Here is a 22,500-nt window from a genome sequence, read left to right as displayed (position 1 = left end):
TCCTTATCAACACACACAGCATTTTAAATCAGACATAAATGTGTTGTTTCCTGTTGCCATGCCAACGCTGAAATCAACTACAGCTCCCAGAATGCAGCGCGGCCTACAAACATGGCCGCCATGGACTACAACACGCTGCCATGTCAAACTCTCACGTTCACTTTCACCTGGTTTCTGACTGCACACACCTGGACTCAATCCCAGTCACACACACACACACACACACACACACACACTCACTCACAGTATAAAAGCGCTGTTAGCTCACACACAGCTTGTGAGGAATTCACTACGGAGACTCCGATTATTGACTGCGATCCTGCTTTTGATTTTGTTTCTGGTTCCTCGACTTGCTCTTGTTTATGCTGCTTACCTGACACCTGTTCATTATTCATCTTCTCTTTAAATACATTGTTTGGTTAAAAAATGTAATTATTATTATTATTATTATTATTATTATTATTAACAGTAGTAGTTTTAATAATATTAAAATTACTAGTTACTACATTCCTCTATAGACAGTTCAAAATATACACATGTATACAGGTGTGTGTGTGTGTGTGTGTTCCCTCAGTTATGCAAGAGGCACGGTACACACACACACACACACACACACACACATATGTGTATACATGTGTATATTTTGAACTGTCCATAGAAGTTAATTAACATACTGTTAATATGTTGTGCTTATGTATATTACAGTGTAATTGAAAAATCTTTTTTTTTTGGCCAGTGTTCTAAACAGATCGATGTGTGTGTGTGTGTGTGTGTGTGTGTGTGTGTGTTCTCTCTGGTGTGTTATTGCTGATGAAGAACAGAGGTCAGGTCACAGCCGTGATGTTATTGACCATGATGTTAAGGAGGTGAGATGGTGGTGGGTGGTGTGTGTGTGTGTGTGTGTGTGTGTGTGTGTGTGTGTGTGTGTGTGATAGCAAACCCCATGTTTAGTAGCTGATACTGAAACGATGTCTTTATCCCAGTGATCAGCACACTGCCTTCATCTCATTCACTTCAGGAGAGAGACAGAAAAAAGAGAACGACTGTTTATAGCTGCTATAACGTAGGAACAGGAACTCGTTTCACCGTCGTTCCACAGCATTAAATACGTGTGTGTGTGTGTGTGTGTGTGTGTGTGTGTGAGAGAGTTGGGCATGCAGTAGGAGGAAAAACACATTTTTCAAGTTTTTCTACTCTGCAGCCTGCAGGGTATCTCTCTATCTCTCTCTCTCTCTATCTCTCTATCTCTCTCTCTCTCTATCTCTCTCTCTCACACACACACACATGTCGGAAATGCATTTAGTGTGTGTGTGGGTATGAGTGTGTGTCTGTATATAAGGAATGAACTGAGCAAACTGGCTGTGTAAACACACTCATCACACAGCGTGAAGGTAAGAACCATCTACTATGCTCTCTCTTTCTCACACACACACACACACACACACACACTTTCTGTGTATTTTTGAACAGTGTTATAATGTGTGTGTTAGAGTGGTTCAGTATTAATGATGTTGAAATGAGATGGATGTGTCTGTATGTGACTTACTGAGTGTGTGTGTGCTGCAGGTGTAATATAGTGAGTGTGTGCATGCATGTGTGTGTGTTTATAGGTCTGTGAATGTCCTCACACTGAACATGGGGAAGTGTTGAGTGTGTGCCGAGATTCAGCATGAAGTGGATTTTTATTAGAAATCAGTGTGTGGTGTGTATCAGTGTAGCAGAAATTATCCTGTCGTTTAGATTTCAGTGAAAGCTTTTACTCATTAATAAGATATGAGATGAGACGTGAGAGAAGACGTGAGAGGAGACGTGAGAGAAGACGTGAGAGGAGACGTGACAGGAGACGGATCGTCCTGCAGCAGTGTGTGAGGTCTGGAGTTAAAAAGAAATGAATAACGTGGGACGATTATAGGGCGGAACAGGACTGACTTACTGTCCACCAATAGCATTGTTTAATAGAGCAAATAAGTTCAGGCCATGACACAGACACACACATACACATGTACACGCAAACACGTGCACACGCACACACACCCACACACATACACGTGCGAGCGCACACACACACACATACACGTGCGAGCGCACACACACACCTGTAGGTGGACAGCTGCAGTGTTATTGACATGATGTTTATAGACGTGTCAGTTTCAGTCAGATATTTATATTAGTTTTTATGACAGCTGTACAGATGGTTATATATATATTACTTTTTGGGAACTGATGTTTTATAAACACACACACACACGCACGCATGTGGTATGTGGTATGTGGAATGTGGTAGCACTGGTTCTGAGGAATGTCATTTTCACATTAGTTCATCCTCATTTTTGCATTTTCTCAATCTTTCCTCCTCTCACTTTCTGTTTTTCACATTTTTCATTCTTTCTCACTTTGTATGTTTCTGCAGTTTGATTTATTTAATCTTCATATTTCTGCTCTCACACACAGATACAGCTGAAGAGAACCAGGATGGCAAGTGGTACGTCTTACACACACACACACACACACACACACACACACACAGTACAGTACAGGTGACTGCAAACATTTTTCTGTAACATTTCATTCTCTGCCGGAAAACTAATGTTTGGAATCTAAAATGTTTTTGTACTCAATCAATAATGTAGAAGTCAGAAAATAAACATCTATAACAAAGTTTGTACTAAAAAAAAAAAAAAATAGAGTGCCTAAGACTTTGGCACATTACTGTATATTTATGAAACAAGACGTCACTCTTTAAATGATTAAAAATCTGAAGAGCCTCACAGAAAGAAAGCAAAATATTAATGAGTGTTAATTATGATGCTGATGATGTTGTGTTTCAGACTTGGACCGGCAAACTGTTTTCCGCACCACGAAGGTCCGGACGGCTCTGCGTAAAGACGGCAGCTGGATCCGCCGGAGCGCCGAGAAACCGACGGATCAAGAACCGTGGTAAACTCACATAACACACACAACTTTATAAACATATATAACTTCATATAACCATATATAATTACATTTAACATATATATCTATATAATAATACTATTAATAATAATAATAATAACCATGTGAAATCATAGTCACCAGGTATATCATCACATTTATCTCATATAACCCACTTCAACTTCACATAACAAACATATGACCATATATATCACCATATATAATTGTATATTATACATTTAACAACATAACTTTTTTTTAAAAAACACTAATCAACATTTCTGTGTATCTGTGTCTTTAGTGAATCTCCAGTCTTGGTTAATCTCATCAGCGTGTCCTCTGTAGAATCCAGTCCAATCGCCACCTCCAATAGCTCCGCCCCTAAAAGTCCCACCCCACTGAGTCCCACCCCACTGAGTCCCACCCCACTGAGTCCCACCCCTCAGAGCCCCACCTCTGGTCAGGCCACGCCCACTTCTCCAGGATGGAGAGGCAAAAGGGGAGGCTCGTACGTGCTGTCAGCATTGAGGAAGTTTGAGTAAGTGACACACCGAGCTGACCATCACCACTAAATCATTCCACAACATCTGCACATCTGCTATAGCTCTAGATTTCAGAAAAAAAACAATTTTTCACACAAGGTGTTTGGTGACTGGATGACATCGTTAGTCAGCCTTGATTAGCGCTAGTTCTGTAGCAGCAGCCTGGTGTGTCAGTATTACAGCATTAACATTATAGAAGTCATGGAAGTTCATTTTAGTGTTTATTCTACTCCAAGGTAACACATAAAGCGTGAATATAATCAGACCCAGTATAGAGCCCTGTGGTACACCGTAATGAATATTGATTCTTTAGGCCATTTAGTACATTAATAAAGTGCAGACTTCCTGTAGGAGGTAGGAGACGGTAGTTCAACCACCGTCTAATGTGACTGTGCCTCTATTTACGTCTTATTTGGTTTACTGCATTATTACACTTTCTCCTGTCCATGAATACCTCTGATATGCTGCTCAATCATCGCCTCTACAAATCTATATTCATAATGTCTATATACACACATTTTTACTGCCAGGTTTGCATATTTTATGACTTTTCATATTACTGAGAAAATGACTATAAAATAGATTCTGTTCTATTCCATTTAAGACAAAGAAACAGATGGAATCACATGGTACTAGACCTAATATTTTTACTTCTGCTGCTGGTGAAGAAGGCATTTTTGCAGTAGACATACCCGAGGTTACAGCGCATGCAGTGAAAATAGCTAAAAACTTAAAAACAGCTTAAAACACCTGGTGGAGATACACCTGAAATAGAATGATATTTGGTGCAGGACGCCTGAAGTAGAAAAACCTGCAGCAAATGGAAACCTGTGATAAAAACACCTGCTTGTGCTTGTAAAGTTATAGACAGACATCTGACCAATATATATGACAATGTATATGTTTTTCTGATTATTACTCTTTGCTCCATCTCAGAACTATGGAATCACCAGAGAGCACACCGGCAAAAAACAATTCCAGTTTGTCCAAAAGGTAAACCACATTCCTGACATTCCTGACAACAGGATAAAAAATGATGTGAGCCTGAGTAGTCGTTTCTGGTTACTCTTAACATCAGTCATAACAATGTTTATTAAAAACATGTTTATTAAAAACATGAATCAAATATAAAAGTGATAAATCGAAATTAACAAGCTGGATATTTCACAAGGTCTCGCAAAATACCACTAGAATTTCCCAGACATGAAGTGTGAAGTTGAGCTAATTATTGCGGTTTCTCAAAGAGCATCCATGATAATTCTGCAAACTGTTTCCAGTACACAGAGTTAACTGACTTGCCAAATTTTGGCTCCAGAGTGGCGCAACAGAAAAGCGTCGTCCAGTCTCATGTTTGCTCGATGCCACAGCTGTCCATGGCCAGAAGCCAAAGCAGCAAAACTGCTGTGCTGTCTGGGTGGGAGGGGTATGCTCTCTCTCCCCTGTCAATCACAGTGACACTGACCAGTTGTGGGTGTATGTGAGCTCATGTATGTGGAAGAGGGCATTCAGTGCTTTCTTTGTCTGGCTACATGTGTCTTGGTGGAAGCATGCTGTGGCAGCGGGGGCGTGGTCAAACATCAGCCGTGGATGGAGAGGAGGCGGGTCAAACCCGCAGGTAAAACATGATGATTCTCACTTGTGTCTTATTACCGCCTGTCTCCCAAGTCTTCTTCGAAGAGCTCCAGGAAGGCCACCATATCAACCTTGGAGGCCATCTTGGTGAGCGTCACATGTGGCACGGTGGCAGGGGACACAGCTGGAGATGTGGTGGACTGCAACAGCTTCTGGAGTACCAGCCGGCTCTCAGTCTGCTCCTGTGCAAGGGCTTCGAAGCGTAGCTGCTGCTCATTACATTACACAGGATCACTTGGTGTTGGGTTTGGTGGAGAATGGTGAGGGCCTTGATGATCTCACTGAGCGGCGTCGGAATCTCTTTAATCCCGGGTTTCAGCACCACTGTAGAACCTGGTGTGAGGGTGTGGAGGAAGACTCAGGAGACAGGCGGTAATAAGACACAAGTCAGAATCAATACTCGTTACCTGCCAGTTTGACTCGCCTCCCCTCCATCCACAGCTGATGCTCGACCACACACATGTTAGTCTTCGCCCTCCCCAGGTAGCTGTCGTAGGATGAGGAGAGCTGAACGGTGGGTGGGAATTAACAGGTGACCAAATTGGGGAGAAAAATTAAAAAAAGAGGACTGCTTATTGCCAGTCAACAGAGCCAACAGTGACAGGACATACTATTGCAATGTTTTTATAATCATGCTGATTGTGTCTAGTGCCAAATGGGTCTATTATAACATTTAGTATATGTGTGTGTGTGTGTGTGTGTCAGCCCTGAAGGTACATCTGGGTTAAGACAGGTCGAACCAACACCGAAACCTGCTGAATTCAATGTCATTGATGCAGTTACGGCACCTGCGGTAAAGACAACTGAAGTCACAGCACCTGTGGTAAAGACACCTGAAGTTACGGCACCTGCGGCAAAGACACCAGAAGTCACGGCACCTGCGGCAAAGACACCTGCCGTTACGGCACCTGCGGCAAAGACACCTGCCGTTACGGCACCTGCGGCAAAGACACCTGACGTTACGGCACCTGCGGCAAAGGGACCTGACGTTACGGCACCTGCGGCAAAGGGACCTGACGTTACGGCACCTGCGGCAAAGGGACCTGACGTTACGGCACCTGCGGCAAAGGGACCTGACGTTACGGCACCTGCGGCAAAGACACCAGAAGTCACGGCACCTGCGGCAAAGTCAACTGAAGTCACGGCACCTGCGGCAAAGTCAACTGAAGTCACGGCACCTGCGGTAAAAGCACCTGAAGTTACGGCACCTGCGGCAAAGACACCTGAAGTTATGGCACCTGCGGCAAAGTCAACTGAAGTCACGGCACCTGCGGTAAAAGCACCTGAAGTTACGGCACCTGCGGCAAAGACACCTGAAGTTACGGCACCTGCGGCAAAGTCACCTGAAGTTACGGCACCTGCGGTAAAAGCACCTGAAGTTACGGCACCTGCGGCAAAGTCAACTGAAGTCACGGCACCTGCGGCAAAGTCAACTGAAGTCACGGCACCTGCAGCAAAGACACCTGAAGTTACGGCACCTGCGGTAAAAGCACCTGAAGTTACAGCACCTGCGGCAAAGTCACCTGACGTTACGGCACCTGCGGTAAAAGCACCTGACGTCACGGCACCTGCGGCAAAGTCAACTGAAGTCACGGCACCTGCGGCAAAGTCAACTGAAGTCACGGCACCAGCGGCAAAGTCACCTGAAGTTACGGCACCTGCGGTAAAAGCACCTGAAGTTATGGCACCTGCGGCAAAGACACCTGAAGTTACGGCACCTGCGGCAAAGACACCTGAAGTTACGGCACCTGCGGCAAAGACACCAGAAGTTACGGCACCTGCGGCAAAGGCACCAGAAGTAACGGCACCTGTGGTAAAAGCACCTGAAGTTACGGCACCTGCGGCAAAGTCAGCTGAAGTTACGGCACCTGCGGCAAAGACACCTGAAACACCTGAAGCTGAAACGCTTGCACCACTTGTACAAGAGCAGCCTGCATTTGAAGAAGCAGTGAAACGGACACCTGAAGCACCTGCACCTGTCTCTTCAGCAGCTCCTGTCGACAGCACACCTCAGACCGAGTGAGTCAGCCATGTTAAAGTCCATAACCTTATGAATGTTAAATGTATAAGTCTTGAATGTAACGTAATGTTAAAACGTGTCAGCAAGGTTGATCATGTGACTTTATGTTCTTCTTCTTCTTCTGCTCTTTCATTAGCAGTGCTGCTATTCTGCTGTGTTCCTTCTGTAACAAATCTATGGAAAGCAATGAGAAGATTTCTCTGAACATTCCTCCAATCACCTGCCACATAAGCTGCTTTCAGGTAAACACATCTATCTATCTATCTATCTATAAAATTACATGTCTATTCATGTACATGTTCATTTGGTGTAATGTCACATATTTGCGTGTGTGTGTGTGTGTGTGTGTGTGTGTGTGTGTGTGTGTGTGTGTGTGTGGACAGTGTGCTACGTGTGCTAAACCGCTAGGTGACTTGATGTCCCCCATGTTCCACCACCGTGGGAAGATTCACTGTGAGAAATGCTTTAATATCGTGCTTCACAGCATGTAAGCCATCGCCATGGCAACAACACAAGAGTAATATGTCTGCTCTATCTATTGATTATATCTTCTTTCTTTTTTTTATTTTCTAAGTAGATTGATACAGAAGTGCAAAAAGTGAGTGTGTGTGCTAATCCTTTTTTTTTTTATATTAAATATCCTTTCTTTCCTTTTTAAGATTCATTTAAAGTTTTCATTTAAATAAAAATGTGGAAACTTTCATTGTGTGAAATAAAGCAACTAAAGTTTTAATTTTTGTTTCATTTGTCTGTTTATCTGGATAGAGACAAACAGAAGATAGAGAGACAGACAGTAAATAAACACAGCACCGGTTGGATTAAACGTGTGTTTATTGCAGAATGTGAGACAGTTTACAGCGAAACACACACACAGTTGTGTAGCTGATTAACAGAAACCCACACAGTGTAATTAAACATGTACAGTGTGTATTACTGTTACACATTTATTAATATTAATACATTGATGTAGCACCATTGGAGAACACACACAGTGTTGGGTATGTGAACACGCGTGCACACACACACACACACACACACACACACACACACACGTGCACACACACACACACACACACATACACATACACACAGTTACAACTGTGTGTTAGAAATTTGCACATTCTTTAAATTTAATTATTTAAAATCAACACTAATAAATGAGAGCTGTTTTGAAATTTTTGTTAAATGGGACTAGCGTGTGTGTGTGTGTGTGTGTGTGTGTGTGAAAAAGAGAGAGAGAGAGAGAGAAAGAGAGAGAGAGAGAGGGAGAGAGTAAACACCAACAAATAAATATATTTTAAAAATTAGGTGGTAATGAGAACATCAACAGAGATGGAAAGATGGAGATGTAAAAAAATGGAGAGCTGGACAGAGGGATAGAAAGATGGAAGGATAGAGAGAGAGAGAGAGAGAATCAAATGGAGGGAGACAGAGACAGAGAGAGAGAGAGAGAGAGAGAGAGAGAGAGAGAGAATCAAATGGAGGGAGACAGAGAGAGAGAGAGAGAGAGAGAGAGAGAGAATCAAATGGAGGGAGACAGAGAGAGAGAGAGAGAGAGAGAGAGAGAGAGAATCAAATGGAGGGAGACAGAGAGAGAGAGACAGATGGAGAGTGATAGAGAGAGATGGAGAGAGAGACAGAAAAGACAGAGAGATGGACAGATAGAGAGACAGACAAATGGATGGACAGAAGACGACAGAGAGATGGGTAGATGGTAAAGATGCTGTGAAAGGATGGAGTGATAAAGAGAAGCAGAGAGATGTGATGAAGAAATGATGAAGGAGAGAGGCTCCGCCCCCTGCTCTGTGTTGATTGGTTAACAGTTTAATGTTTATACTTCACTCCGTGTGAGTCAGGTTAATCTCACTGTTGTTTACACACTTTGTTTGTTTGTTTGTTTGTTTGTTTGTTTTTCACTTCATGGTCCTCTTTAGCGAATCCCCCATGGACATGGTCGCCGTGACAACGCAACAGCAAGTGCAGCGGCACGCATCAATGAGGAGACGTGTTGCCTGGCAACGCTGCGCCTAGCAACAGCATGCCTAACGGTGCTGCGCCTAGCAACGGATCCCCTTACTGCCGAGAAACCTCAGAACTGCGTAGTTATAGGTGGCAGCGATGATATAGAGGATCTACAGAGAGAGAGACAGGAGAGAGAGAGAGACAGGAGAGAGAGACAGGAGAGAGAGAGACAGAGAGAGAGAGACAGGAGAGAGAGAGACAGGAGAGAGAGACAGGAGAGAGAGAGACAGGAGAGAGAGACAGGAGAGAGAGAGACAGAGAGAGAGAGGAAAGAGAGAGAGAGAGAGATGGGGAGAAAGAGAGGGAGGGAGAGAGAGAGGCAAGAGACAGAGACAGAGAGAGAGAGAGAGAGAGAGACAAGGGAGAGAGAGAGAGAGACAGAGAGAGAGAGAGAGAGAGAGAGAGAGACAGGAGAGAGAGAGACAGAGAGAGAGAGAGAGAGAGACAGGAGAGAGAGAGAGAAAGAGAGAGAGAGACAGGCAAGAGAGAGAGAGAGAGAGAGAGAGAGAGAGAGAGAGAGAGACAGAGGGGAGAGAGAGAGAGAGACAGGCAAGAGAGAGAGAGAGAGAGAGACAGGCGAGAGAGAGAGACAGGTGAGAGAGAGAGACAGGAGAATGAGAGAGAGAGACAGGAGAATGAGAGAGAGAGAGAGAGACAGGGAAGTGAGAGAGAGAGAGAGAGAGAGAGACAGAGGGGAGAGAGAGAGAGAGAGAGAGACAGGCAAGAGAGAGAGAGAGAGAGAGAGAGAGACAGGAGAATGAGAGAGAGAGAGAGAGAGAGAGAGAGAGAGAGACAGGAGAGAGACAGAGAGAGAGAGGGTATTTTGTGTAAATGATCAGCAGGTCCAGTCGACAACCAGATGAAAGGTGAAAGGTGAAAGGTCACTCACCAGGCCGAGCAGCGTGGCTCCTGCTCCAGCGAAGGCGGTGATGTAAAGGTCAAAGGTCGTGTAGAACTGAACACACGCACAACACAGGAGAACCCACTTACGCTCTGATACACATGATAGAGTTGCTATGTGTATGTGTGTGTGTGTGTGTGTGTGTGTGTGTGTGTGTGTGTGTGTGTTTACCTCAGGTTCTTTGCAGATGTTGGCCATGGTCATGCCACACACTTTACCTGGTGTAGCCTTCCAGGGGAGAAGACCTACACACACACACACACACACACACACATTGATGCAAAACAATAATAAGTGTTACACATTTACACTTAAATCTCAGACAAACAGACAATCACACCATCACACACACACACCATACTCTCTCTCTCTCTCTCACACACACACACACACACACCGTACTCTCTCTCTCTCTCTCTCTCACACACACACACACACACCGTACTCTCTCTCTCTCTCTCTCTCTCTCACACACACACACGCACACACCGTACTGCCGCGGGTCCACGCACACCCAGGCGTGTTGGTTTAAGCTGGTGGTGGTCTCAGACAGGATGTGGACGGTGTGACAGGTCTCGCCCATGTTGAACAGGAAGTAGACGGGAATCACTGAGAAGGCGAACACGACGAGCCAGATCACCGCCAACACGTAGGTCACGATGAGGAACTGCAGCGAGAGACACGGGACACGCAGCAGACATTAAAAACCCAGTGACATACACTCTGTAACACACACACACTCACACACACACACACTCACGGTGAGGCTGAGGCAGCGGCTGAACTTCGTACTCCGGAATTCTCCAAACGTTTGCTTGACGGCGCTCGTGGTGTAAAATCCCTCAGCGAGCAACAAAATCCCGTACAGGAAGAAGAACGACGCCAGACCGTAAATCACATACTGAAAATATTTAATACTGCACACACACAAACACACACACACACATACACACACAAACACAAACACACACACACAAAAACACACACACACACACACAGTTTCGAATGCTAATTATTTTACAATCATTTACATTATATAATGATTTTTACTTTTATATAAATAAGAATGTGTGTGTGTGTGTGTGTGTGTGTGTAGTGCCACTCACAAGTCAGCGAGCACCTCGAAGTCTTGCTGTGCGCGGGCGAAGTGTGTTTGGACGAGTGTGTGTGTATGTGTGAGGGCCTCGTGTGCTCCGGCGCAGAAGAGCGCGACTCCGGCGTAGCACAGCAGCGTGGCGCTCAGAGTGACGTACGGCACGGCGCCAAGGCAACGCACACAGCTGTCATAGCAACCTGAGGGTGAGGAACACACCAACACGGCCAACACACACACCACACACAACACACACACACACATCAGGGTCTCACACACTCACAACACACACATCAGGGTCACACACACTCACAACACACACACACACACACATCAGGGTTACACACACTCACAGCACACACAGGCACACACACATCAGGGTCACACACACTCACAACACACACACACACACATCAGGGTTACACACACTCACAGCACACACACACACACACACATCAGGGTCACACACATTCACAACACACACACACACATCAGGGTTACACACACTCACAACACACACACACACACATCAGGGTCTCACACACTCACAACACACACATCAGGGTCACACACACTCACAACACACACACAGATCAGGGTTACACACATTCACAACACACACAGACACACACACACATCAGGGTCACACACACTCACAACACACACACACACACATCAGGGTTACACGCACTCACAACATACACACACACACACATTCACAACACACACACACATCAGGGTCACACACACTCACAACACGCACGCACACACATCAGGGTCACACACACTCACAACACGCACGCACACACATCAGGGTCACACACACTCACAACAAACACACACACTTACAGCACTTACACACAGCTCACACACACACCCCGGTCACACATACGCACACTGATCACACACACATTAAGGAATAAACCAAGCTATATCTGGAACACACTCACACACACACACACAAGAATACACACTTAGCTGCACAACATACACACATTAATCACACGCACTGTTAGTTTTAGTGTGTTCAGTCTCAGCGAATACACACACAGCAGATTTTACACGATAAAACTATGATTTGTGCACACAGCCTTCTCTCACAGATCACACACACACACACACGCACACACAACCACCCACACACACACACACACAACCACCCAACCACACACACACCCACACACACACACACACCCACACAACCACACACACACACCCACACGCCCACACAACCACCCACCCACACACACACACACACACACACCCACACAACCACCCACCCACACACACACACACACACACCCACACACACCCACACACACACAGACTTATTAACTTGTTATTATGTGTAAATGTGGATTAGATAATCAGCACGGCGCAGCACAGCCAATCAGAATCTTCTCAGTTCCCACAATGCCGAGTGCGAGTGTGTGAGCTGAAGGTCCGGGGTCAGTGCGCTAGCAGGTGCTAATGTTAGCGTTAGCGTTAGCACTGGGCCGACAGCTGTTCTCAGATCAGACCTAAAACTTTACACAGCCAGGGCTGCTTCATCGGGAACATCTTCACCAACGAGCAGAGAGAACCTTCTATGCTTCAGCTAAACCAGAGGATTGATTCTGCTGAGGAACGTTCTAAACTCAGCTCAGACACTCCAGTGCTCCAGAACACGCACAAGACCGAGCTCGCTGGGAGAACGTTCTAGATTTATCTCAAATTGGACCAAACAATGTTTTATCTTCAGCCACGGCGCTCCAAACAACCCAGAGAACGTTGTAGACCTGGCTCTCTTTAGATGCAGCTCCAGTCACTTCAGAAGAACGTTAGACTTGTTCCTAATGCTCCAGAGCCACAGGAGAATGTTCTAGACTCGGTGTTGATGCTCCTGAGGCATCACCAGAATGTTCTAGACTCTAGCCTTGGCTCTTCTCCAGACTCGCTGAAAGGTGCTCCAGATGTGTTCACTTGGTCCTGATGCTGCAGAGAACGTTCCACCGTGACGCGAGATGTTCTAGACTCAAAAAAATCATTGATCAGAAGTGAGATCTGTCCTGCTGTCTCATCACTGACTCTACACCTCCATCTCATCACTCTATCCCTCCCTCCAGACGAGGGCGGAGCTTAGGTGTGTGTGTGTGTGTGTGTGTGTGTGTGAAAGCCTCACTGTGTGATTGACAATGGCTTTTCTTTCAGAAGGGGATACAAAGACTGATTGTGTGATACAGTAAACAACACACACTCACACACACACACACACGCACACACACTCAGCTACATCTCTTCTCCAGCACAGGCAGGCTCACACTGGCACCAAGAGGTCAGAGGTCATAATGAGGTCAAGGGCACAGCAGGACTTTGTGTGTGTGTGTGTGTGTGTGTGTGTGTTGGGGTCTAATGAGGACTCACTGCTGTTTCATTATATAATCACAAACATCTCACCATCATCACTCCACTGTGGACACATCCCAAACCTCTCAAACACACACACTCACTCACTCACACACACACACACTCACACACTCACACACACACACACACTCACACTCACACACACACACACTCTCTCACACACTCACACACACTCTCTCTCTCTCTCTCTCAAACACACACACTCACTCACTCACACACACACACACACTCTCTCTCTCTCTCTCTCTCTCTCTCACACACACACACACACACACACACACACACACACACATGCACACACACTTACACAAAACATAACACTTAGTTTCAAAAACAAATCCGCACACTTTCACTCACCTAACACAACACACACACACAAACACACACACTTACACCTAGCACATTTACTTACATTTACTTCACACTTATGCACAACACATTTACACACTTAGACACACACACACACACACACACACACACACATACACACACACTTACTGATTTCAGGAGGAAAGAGTTCCAAGAAGCAAAATGTGACACTATTATTTCTGATAATCAGATTCTCAAAGCAGAAACTCGCAAATAGTGAGAAAAGTATAAAACACTTGATAACTTTCTGTTAGAGTGAAACACTGCGTGCTGACGCAGAGTCACTGTCACCTTCCTGAAGCTGATTATTATCCTCTAACAGCAACTTACCAACAATTACAATATTATATTTATTAAAGATCAACACGTCATACTTTTTATCTGTTTATAGTTACCTTTAATGTTGTGGGACGTTAGTGAAACGAGTGAGTTCCTGTTGTCGCTTACGTTATAGCAGCTATAAACACTCGTTCCCTCACCAGCCTCTTTATTCTCTCCCTTCAAGTTAATTAGACAAAAAAACGCAGCTTGTTCCGCATGTTACTGAGAAACCGCAAAGAAGCGTAAACTCCTCTGTCCTGAAGACGTCGGAAAAGTTACAGTTCCAGCTTTACCTCTGACTGTTACAAAGCGCTGACACTGGAGACTCCTTCCATACATGTTACATAACTACATTACATATTATTACGCTGTCGGATTCCCTCTGAATGAGCTGTTACTATAGAAACGATAAGGTATTAGAACGAGCGCATTAATACAAACCTGCGATTTGCAGCTGCACTACTGTCAGAGCTGCTGTTATAGAAAATTAATCAACTCTTTCTGACCAATCACAATCCAGTATTCAGCAGCACTGTTCAAAAAATCACAACATAACTCGAATGTGTGGTTTGTTCTATTTGTTTGTTTTTGTCTGATATCACTTCTCACATTTTGCCTGATTAAAAGCTTTGTTCTCACGTGTATGATGTTATTTTAAAGTTAAAACTGAAAACATCTGGCATCATCACCTGTGAGAGAGGCGGAGCTCGTTAACACCTCATTAACCCTAATCGACCTCCTGATGACTATCAGCCAATCAGAACACACTTCATTAGTGTAGGAAAGATAGACAGACCTGATTTGACCTCAGAGCAGAGCTTCTAAAGTGAACACACACACACACACACACACGCACACACACACACACACACACACACACTGCAGCAGGGTCATGTTAATTAGTTTAATCATTACTGTCACTGAGCCACTTCACATTTATCTCCATCTGAGCTTAAACACAACCATCTACCAAATACACCTGTCCAAAACACACACGTTAATACACACAAATACACATACACACATATCTCGGCCATTATACATGAACATCACACACACACACACACACACACACACACACACACACACTGCATCAATTTGCACCAGAAAAATGTAAGCCTGTGTATATATTATAGAGGACTTACCCATGTGTCTTGGCATGTGTATGTCAGTGTGTACGTGTGTACGTGTGTGTGTGTAAGTGTGTGTGTGTGTATTGCGGGGTGGTGGTCCGAGGGGTTTTGCTGCTCGGCTGCCTGTGATGTGGTGATAAAGTGACTCTCACACTTCTCTCTTCTTTTATCGTTCTCACTCGTGCTTTTGTTTCCAAAACAATAAACAGACCCCCTGCGCACACACACACACTCGTACACACACATGGGACTGGGGCAGATCTTAAAGATACAGTGTTCTCTTTAATTATTGTTTCTAACGTGAGAGTCAATAAACCTAGTTTGCTGATCTTTCTATTTAAATAAAAACATGATAGACGGATCTTTTTTATTTAGTCTGTCTAAAATCAGTTTGTCTGATTATTCTATTTAAATACCATCTTATTGGCTGATCATTTTGATAAAGCAAAAGAATACTGGCTGACAAGACTGATATTTTTAAAACCAAAATTACAGTTAAACTAAATGATCAGCCGACGGATTTTGTTTCAGTGAATCAGTTTTAAACCAAATGGAAATTCATAAATTTTCCATTCATAGGTCACTTTTTAAAAAAACTTTAATAAGGTCAAAGCACAAAGAGGAAGATCAGTAACAGTGATTGTTACCAGTTAACCAAGACATACACACACACACACACACACACACTCATACAAACAGACACACACACACACACACACCCAGGACACTAACTCTCCCCACCAGCAGAGGTCACAGAACCCTGGAATGCCCGAGTTCAGACCACTGCCTGCTTATTGACTTTGACCTGTTCTGTGATTCCACCTCTGCACATGGATCCTCTCTCTCTCTCTATTTCTTTCTCTCTCTCTCTCTCTCTCTTTCTCTTTCTCTCTGTCTCTAAAAAAAACCTCACCTAACCCCTGAGATCTGACATCAGACGTAGCTTCTCAGGGCCAATTAGTAGGCGCACATGTTCAGCAGCTCCATCAGATCTCCTGGAACAATGGGAAACTCAGAGCATGGAGAACTGAGAGAATGTCCTCTCCTTGCTGAAGAGCCTGAGTAAAAATTCCTGAGTCTAATAAGGAGATTCAGATTCCTGATCCCTATCTAGACTTGTCTGGATCTTTTATCAAATCAGAAGCCTCTGAATCCGCCCAATCACAGGACTGGATCATAGATCTCCTGCCTGGAACAACAGCTTCTCATCGCCGAGTCTATCCTCTGTCCATCTCTGAAACCCATGGTGTGGAGGAGTCTGTGCAGGAGGGAGAGGCCTTGGGGTAAATCTGCTTCATGGAAAAGAATGATGGGAGACTTCGTCTCTGCATTGACTACAGCAGCCTGCACACAGTCATGGTAACGTATTGTTATTCCTTCCCTCAGTGCCATCAGCATCATAACAAGTGTGAGGTGCTCACATCTTCACCACAGTGCACACAATCTCATCCAGACCTGAGACAGGGACGAGGGGAAGACTGCATTCATCACAGCTTCAGGTCTCCATCAGTATTTAGTCGTAACTAGTCAGTGCCCTGTCTGTATATCACACCTTAGAGAATGATGCAGTGAGAGGTTTCCTGAATCTCCTGAAACATCTGCAACACGTCAGTTTCTTGTCTTTAGGAAAATGGCCTCTACTTTAAACCTGAGAAGAGTGAATTCCATCAACCCTGAAGGTGTCAGAATGGATAAGAGCTCAGTAGAAGTAGGGGCTCGATCTCTAACAACAACCCAGGATAGTACCCCTCCCCACCAGCAGAGGTCACGACCTCTGCCAGACCACTTCCTATTCCATTCTTGCCTCTCTAGTACACGACATGCAAACAACTTTCAAAGACATGTCCTCCACATACACACACACGCAGGAGTCTGCAGTATGTAGTTGTGTGTGTAGTTGTGTGAGTGTGTGTGTATGTGTGTGTATGTACCTTGGCAGAGATGAAATGGTGTGAGACTGAAACAAGGGCACATTGAGCCCAAACCAGCACAGCTGGGTGAGGAGAGAGAATGTACACTCACACACACACACACACTCACACACACACACACTCACACACACACACTCACACACACACACACACACAGAGTTTCAAACAATAGCACTAGTGTGTTGTATTTAGTAGTAAACATTGTAATGTTCTTGCATCTCAAAAATTCATGTTTCACCTACGCAGATATAAATAAAACACACACACACACACACACACACACACACAGAGAGAAAGAACCAGACTAACACAGCAGCTTTAAGCAAACTGAATATTTACTGCAAATCTGAGGATCGGCGTGTGGACAGAGTATAAAAGGAGAGAGAGAGACAGAGAGAGAGAGAGAGAGAGAGAGAGAGAGAGAAACAAAGAGAGACAGAGAGAGAAAGAAAGAGAGAGAGAGAGAAAATAAATCAGTGTACATTGTTTAAAAAGGCGTTCAGTATTTACAGTCACACAGAGAGACAATCATTCTGCTGGTTCAGAGAGAAAGTCATGTAGAAATTTGGCACAACATTCATGTCCATTGCTTCGAAAGAAAAACGGAGGTTAGCGATGGGGATAACTAGCGGCGTGGTTTGATGATGTCACTGCTAGCATAGCTTATTCCAATAAAACCATTATGTACAAGCATCAGAGTGGCAAAGTGTGAGTGCACTACACAGAAGTGTTTTTATTTCATCAGAGATCACACGCTAGTCCACAAAGTCCATCAACTCAACACAGAGACACAGCCGGAGTTCAGCCATGTGAGGAATAACCACGATATCCATCGAGCTACAGCTGCAAACGGTCATCTCAAACATCTTCTTCACAGGGGGCGGAGCCAAGATCACGAGACGACGCTGGAGGGAATAGCGTATTTAATGTGAACTAGTTTACTCGTCTGTTTGGGTTTTTGGAAACTGCGAGCGAGAAATACAACGAGAAGACAAAAGTCCAGAATGAGCGCCGGGAGAAATATAACAGATGAAATAAAAACAGTTTTGGGTTGTGCGCTCTCACACACACACTCACACACACTCACACACACACACACTCACACACACACACTGCTGTAGAAGCCCTATAATGATTATATATTCACACATTCATGTTTCTTTTGTAAAAATTTTGTCCTGTAAAACGCAAAGCCTGCGACAGGAAACTAGTTAAATATCTTAAACATCTGAAACATCTTAAATATTGTTAAAGGACGTTTTCTCACATAAACCAAATCAGGAACATTTCAGATTGAAATATTAACATAATAAATGAGAATTTATCAGTCTGGCATTTAGAAAGACACAATGAGCTAGAAATGCTGGAACTAAAGATATATATCTCTCTCTCTCTCTCACACACACACACACACACGCACACACACACACACTCCTATGGAGTAGTAGCAAGTAAATAATGAACACTGCGTTAATAACTTTTGATGAATTAGCTCATGTCTCATTTTATTGCCTTTAACCCGTGCTGTATTTAAGCTAGTTCATGTTAGCCTGTTTCCTATAATGCTAGTTGGAGACTTAGCATATTTGCTGTAATGCTAGGTAACGTTAGCTTGTTTACGATAATACTAGCCCATGTTTTAGCATGTATACTATAACGCTAGCTCAGGTGTTAAAGATACGACTCAATCAGAATGACTCAAATATCACTGAGCTCAGAAATACCATGAGTGTGTGTAAACCTTCAGTCTGGATGGACATCACACACACACACACACACACACACATACCCACTTTACATTAATAATTTGTAATAAATAAAAAGAAAATCCCTACAGCATCTATTACTTTAAAGCAAGTTTTTAACATCCGTTTTGTGTGAAAATAGTCAGAGAGAGAAAACAAACAGAAACTTCTTACGTATATAATAAAGTACACACAGAATTATTACTCCTATTACACACATTATTATTATTAATTATTATTTATTATTATTACTGTCTCAGTGGACTGGAGAGTTTTGGCAGCTCCGGTTCTCTGTTTTGTTTTTGTTTTTTTTCTGTTTGATTGTCTATAAAATGAAGCGTTTGATCTCTGAGCGCCTCCTACAGTCCACATGAGGCACTGCAGCAGGGTCACATGTGACGCCAGAGTGAAAGCCAGAAATCCTGTGTGTGTGTGTGTGTGTGTGTGTGTGTGTGTGTGTGTCTGTTGTGTGTCTGTTGTGTGTGTGTCTTGTGTTTTAAATAAATACAAATATCACCTTAATCTAAAGCACATAAAATATGCAGTAATGAATAAATAATTATGCATGAGATTATAATTAAAGCTATGAGTGCTAGCTCCGCCCCTCAGCTTACCCTAAACCAATCAGAACTTCACACATCAGATGGAGCAGCTACAGTTCTACAATTCTTAGTCATTTACATTCAAAAAGAGAGTGTTAGCATGTTAAAGTGTGTTAGCATGTTAAAGTGTGTTTGCGTGTATTAGCATGTGTTCTGAACTGTATTAACCAATCATAATTTACACCGATGTTTCTTACGTACTGAGCAGAGAAAGAAGAAAAGAAGACGGATGTGACTGGTGGGGAAAAGCGCCAACATTCTCCATCATACACCAACATTCTCCATTAAACACCAACATTCTCCATTAAAACACCAACAATCTCCATTATAACTCCAACATTCTCCATCACACACCAACATTCTCCATTAAACACCAACATTCTCCATTAAACGCCAACATTCTCAATCACACACCAACATTCCCCATTAAACACCAACATTCTCCATTAAACCACCAACATTCTCCATTAAACCACCAACATTCTCCATTAAAACACCAACATTCTCCATTAAACACCAACATTCTCCATTAAACACCAACATTCTCCATTAAACCACCAACATTCTCCATTAAAACACCAACATTCTCCATTAAACCACCAACATTCTCCATTAAACACCAACATTCTCCATTAAACCACCAACATTCTCCATTAAACACCAACATTCTCCATTAAACCACCAACATTCTCCATTAAACCACCAACATTCTCCATTAAACCACCAACATTCTCCATTAAACACCAACATTCTCCATTAAACCACCAACATTCTCCATCACACACCAACATTCTCCATTAAAACACCAACATTCTCCATTAAACCTCCAACATTCTCCATTAAACACCAACATTCTCCATTAAACACCAACATTCTCCATTAAACCACCAACATTCTCCATCATCAAATGGACAATTCCTGTTTTTAAGTAAAGATAAAGCAAAAGTGTTTAGCAATAAAGCTCTGACAAGAAGAAACCATCTCCAAACATCCCACCATTCACACCAAGAACCAGCGCTCTGTCATCCGTGTATTTAACGTTTAGTAAAAGAACTGCCAAGTTAAATAAATATTATAAAACTTTCTTACAACCACACACAGGCAGAACGTGCCAGCAAGGTGCTGGGTGGTGTTGGTGGAGGTCGGGTCACACTCAGGGTTTATTCTGGCAGTTTGAAGTGTAGAACCTGCAGGGGGCGCTCTTCTGGTGTTACTGCTAACTCACAGAGGACTGAATGAAGACCACCTGAAGCTGAATGTGTGGAAAACAATGACGAAATATGACAGTGTAAGAAAATAAAGGTTAGTTAGCTGACTCTGTCTTCAACTTTGCTAAGAAAATGTTTTTAGGAAAGCGTAACAAACACAGTTTAGCAAGTTGATTACTGAATCAACAAAATGATTACTGGTTTTAACAGCACATTAACCTACAGGGGGCGCTCTCCCAAACCCACTGCTAACTCTCACACACAAATTAATAAGCATCACCAAGACCAAAAGAACGTCTAAAGAACAGGTCAATAACAGTGCTAGCTAGCTTTGTTAGCAACATTGGTAGAAAATTGTGTTTTTAGAGAAGTATAACTAATTAGGTAGCTTAGCATAATTAGAATAATTGTAAATATGTATAAAATGTAGACAAAAACATTCCATAAGATATTGTGTGTATACTCTGCACCACACTGTGTGTGAAAACACGATAAATAAGTAATACGATGTAAGAAAGCATTTCTACGGCTAATCTACGCTGATGTCACGGTTCAGTGATGCGTTTATCCTCCATCTTGGCACTTAAGTTATTTTGTACATTTTATTTTTCAATATTTTGGATGGAATTGTACCTAGGTGGTTTGAACTGGTTAAACCATAAACTGGTGTGTGTGTGTGTGTGTGTGTGTGTGTTTAGCTGCTGAAACGGGTTTGAACCAGTTCTAGTGTGTGTTGTTATACTCTGGTTGTGGAGTGTGTGTGCGGCAGGCCGGCGTTGTTGTATCCGTGTGTAAAGGTGTTGTAGGGATGCATGCTGGGAAATCCCATCAGTGAGCTTGGCGTCATGGAAACAGAGTCCGGAGTCATGGTCAAGCTGTTGGGCGTCATGGCAACCGAGTCGGGCGACATGAGTGGGACGTCGTCCGGCGAGCGGCGTAGCGTGAGCGTGTAATCCCTCTGGGATGATCTTGCATCTTTCTCGCAGGAAACGGGCACGGCCTGGTGACGGGGTGGCGTCGGCTGACGTGGAGGGGGCGTGGCCTGTCGGCTGCGTTTATCTTTGCGGTAATAGAGGGCGGCGAATGCCAGGACGTTGAGGAAAAGCAGTGACGCGCCAACGGCGATGGTGACGCTGAGCTCGGTGGAATAATCGCGAGGATTAGCGATGACCAGTGGGCCAGGGCGTCTGGGGGGGCGTGGTCCAGTAGGAGTGGCCTGCGCAGGAGGGGGTGGGGCCCGTGTGGTGGTGGTGGAGGTGTAGTGGAACATGTCGTTTAGGTTGTACAGGTGAGGAACCAGGTGCTTCCAGAAAGCGACTTTAGTGGCGCGGTAATGATCTCGTACCCGCGGTTTGAGGCCGATGTGCAGGTAGAGCTGATCCTCAGGACTGTACTTCGACCACGACACCTCCTCAAACCGGTTCGCTTTCGTGTGGATGAACTTTGTGTCCTGAGGGACGGGTTTATTCGGGTCTCTGAAAGGAGAGAGACAGACAGAGCGAAAGACAGAGAGAGAGAGAGAGAGAGAGAGAGAGAATCAGAGATGTAACAGCGCACAACTCGATCACACCCAACCTGAAACTATTAATCATTGCGTGAGTGTATAATTACCCAGTCTTGGCAAAGTTGGTCCAATACGTCATG

General features: G+C 43.9%; 3 protein-coding genes across 15 annotated transcripts in view; 1 reads left to right on the top strand and 2 right to left on the bottom strand.

The window, feature by feature from the left end:
- The first annotated feature begins 266 nt into the window (after window positions 1-266).
- On the top strand, window positions 267-7,858 carry si:dkey-125i10.3 (calphotin). 11 transcript variants are annotated; one of them, XM_034302440.2, is made up of 11 exons: window positions 269-428; window positions 817-866; window positions 984-1,391; window positions 1,741-1,870; window positions 2,452-2,482; window positions 2,829-2,937; window positions 3,233-3,469; window positions 4,410-4,466; window positions 5,811-7,124; window positions 7,262-7,367; window positions 7,509-7,858. In XM_034302440.2, exons 5-11 carry the CDS (start codon window positions 2,473-2,475, stop codon window positions 7,614-7,616), a joined length of 1,941 nt encoding a protein of 646 aa, XP_034158331.2. In that variant the 5' UTR covers window positions 269-428; window positions 817-866; window positions 984-1,391; window positions 1,741-1,870; window positions 2,452-2,472; the 3' UTR covers window positions 7,617-7,858. The 11 variants fall into 11 exon arrangements, with proteins under 11 accessions (XP_053086415.1, XP_053086414.1, XP_034158331.2 ...); XM_053230442.1 differs by lacking the exon at window positions 1,741-1,870 and having other exon boundaries at window positions 984-1,063; XM_034302437.2 differs by lacking the exon at window positions 1,741-1,870.
- Window positions 7,859-7,938: 80 nt separating this feature from the next.
- On the bottom strand, window positions 7,939-15,549 carry plp1b (proteolipid protein 1b). 2 transcript variants are annotated; one of them, XM_053230443.1, is made up of 8 exons: window positions 15,383-15,549; window positions 12,662-13,149; window positions 11,155-11,341; window positions 10,809-10,965; window positions 10,538-10,715; window positions 10,220-10,293; window positions 10,037-10,102; window positions 7,939-9,257 (listed from the first exon to the last, which is right to left on the bottom strand). In XM_053230443.1, exons 2-8 carry the CDS (start codon window positions 12,699-12,701, stop codon window positions 9,183-9,185), a joined length of 777 nt encoding a protein of 258 aa, XP_053086418.1. In that variant the 5' UTR covers window positions 12,702-13,149; window positions 15,383-15,549; the 3' UTR covers window positions 7,939-9,182. The 2 variants fall into 2 exon arrangements, with proteins under 2 accessions (XP_053086418.1, XP_034158326.1); XM_034302435.2 differs by lacking the exon at window positions 12,662-13,149 and having other exon boundaries at window positions 15,383-15,546.
- Window positions 15,550-17,618: 2,069 nt separating this feature from the next.
- The window catches only part of nlgn3b (neuroligin 3b), a 26,195-nt gene continuing 21,313 nt past the window's right edge, over window positions 17,619-22,500 (bottom strand). The window contains exons 7-9 of one of the 2 annotated variants that reach the window (XR_008301116.1): window positions 22,468-22,500; window positions 20,534-22,331; window positions 17,619-20,472 (exon numbers count right to left, since the gene is read on the bottom strand). The exon at window positions 22,468-22,500 is cut by the window's right edge and continues 635 nt beyond it. Coding sequence is in view for 1 of the 2 variants with exons in the window: in XM_034302418.2 (XP_034158309.2) it covers window positions 21,593-22,331; window positions 22,468-22,500 (772 nt within the window). In the remaining variant the exon portion in view is untranslated. Of the gene's footprint in view, window positions 22,332-22,467 lie in introns of both variants that reach the window. The other variant, XM_034302418.2, reaches the window with a different exon arrangement.

This window comes from Pangasianodon hypophthalmus, chromosome 27 (genome assembly GCF_027358585.1).
Source record: "Pangasianodon hypophthalmus isolate fPanHyp1 chromosome 27, fPanHyp1.pri, whole genome shotgun sequence".
Lineage (NCBI taxonomy): Eukaryota > Metazoa > Chordata > Actinopteri > Siluriformes > Pangasiidae > Pangasianodon > Pangasianodon hypophthalmus.
This window is presented reverse-complemented; position numbering and strand designations above follow the sequence as displayed.

What these genes read in the sequence shown, in the direction of transcription:
- si:dkey-125i10.3 (XM_053230435.1), top strand. Translation starts at nt 753, where the DNA reads ATGTGTGTGTGTGTGTGTGTGTGTGTGTGTGTGTGTTCTCTCTGGTGT. An exon ending in AATTCCAGTTTGTCCAAAAG is followed by an intron (nt 4,467 to 5,810) that starts GTAAACCACATT and finishes TGTGTGTGTCAG; the next exon opens with CCCTGAAGGTACATCTGGGT. An exon ending in GCCACATAAGCTGCTTTCAG is followed by an intron (nt 7,368 to 7,508) that starts GTAAACACATCT and finishes GTGTGTGGACAG; the next exon opens with TGTGCTACGTGTGCTAAACC.
- plp1b (XM_053230443.1), bottom strand. Translation starts at nt 12,701, where the DNA reads ATGTTCCCGATGAAGCAGCCCTGGCTGTGTAAAGTTTTAG. An exon ending in CTGGCTGTGTAAAGTTTTAG is followed by an intron (nt 11,342 to 12,661) that starts GTCTGATCTGAG and finishes CCTCACCCTCAG; the next exon opens with GTTGCTATGACAGCTGTGTG. An exon ending in ACATCTGCAAAGAACCTGAG is followed by an intron (nt 10,103 to 10,219) that starts GTAAACACACAC and finishes GCGTGTGTTCAG; the next exon opens with TTCTACACGACCTTTGACCT.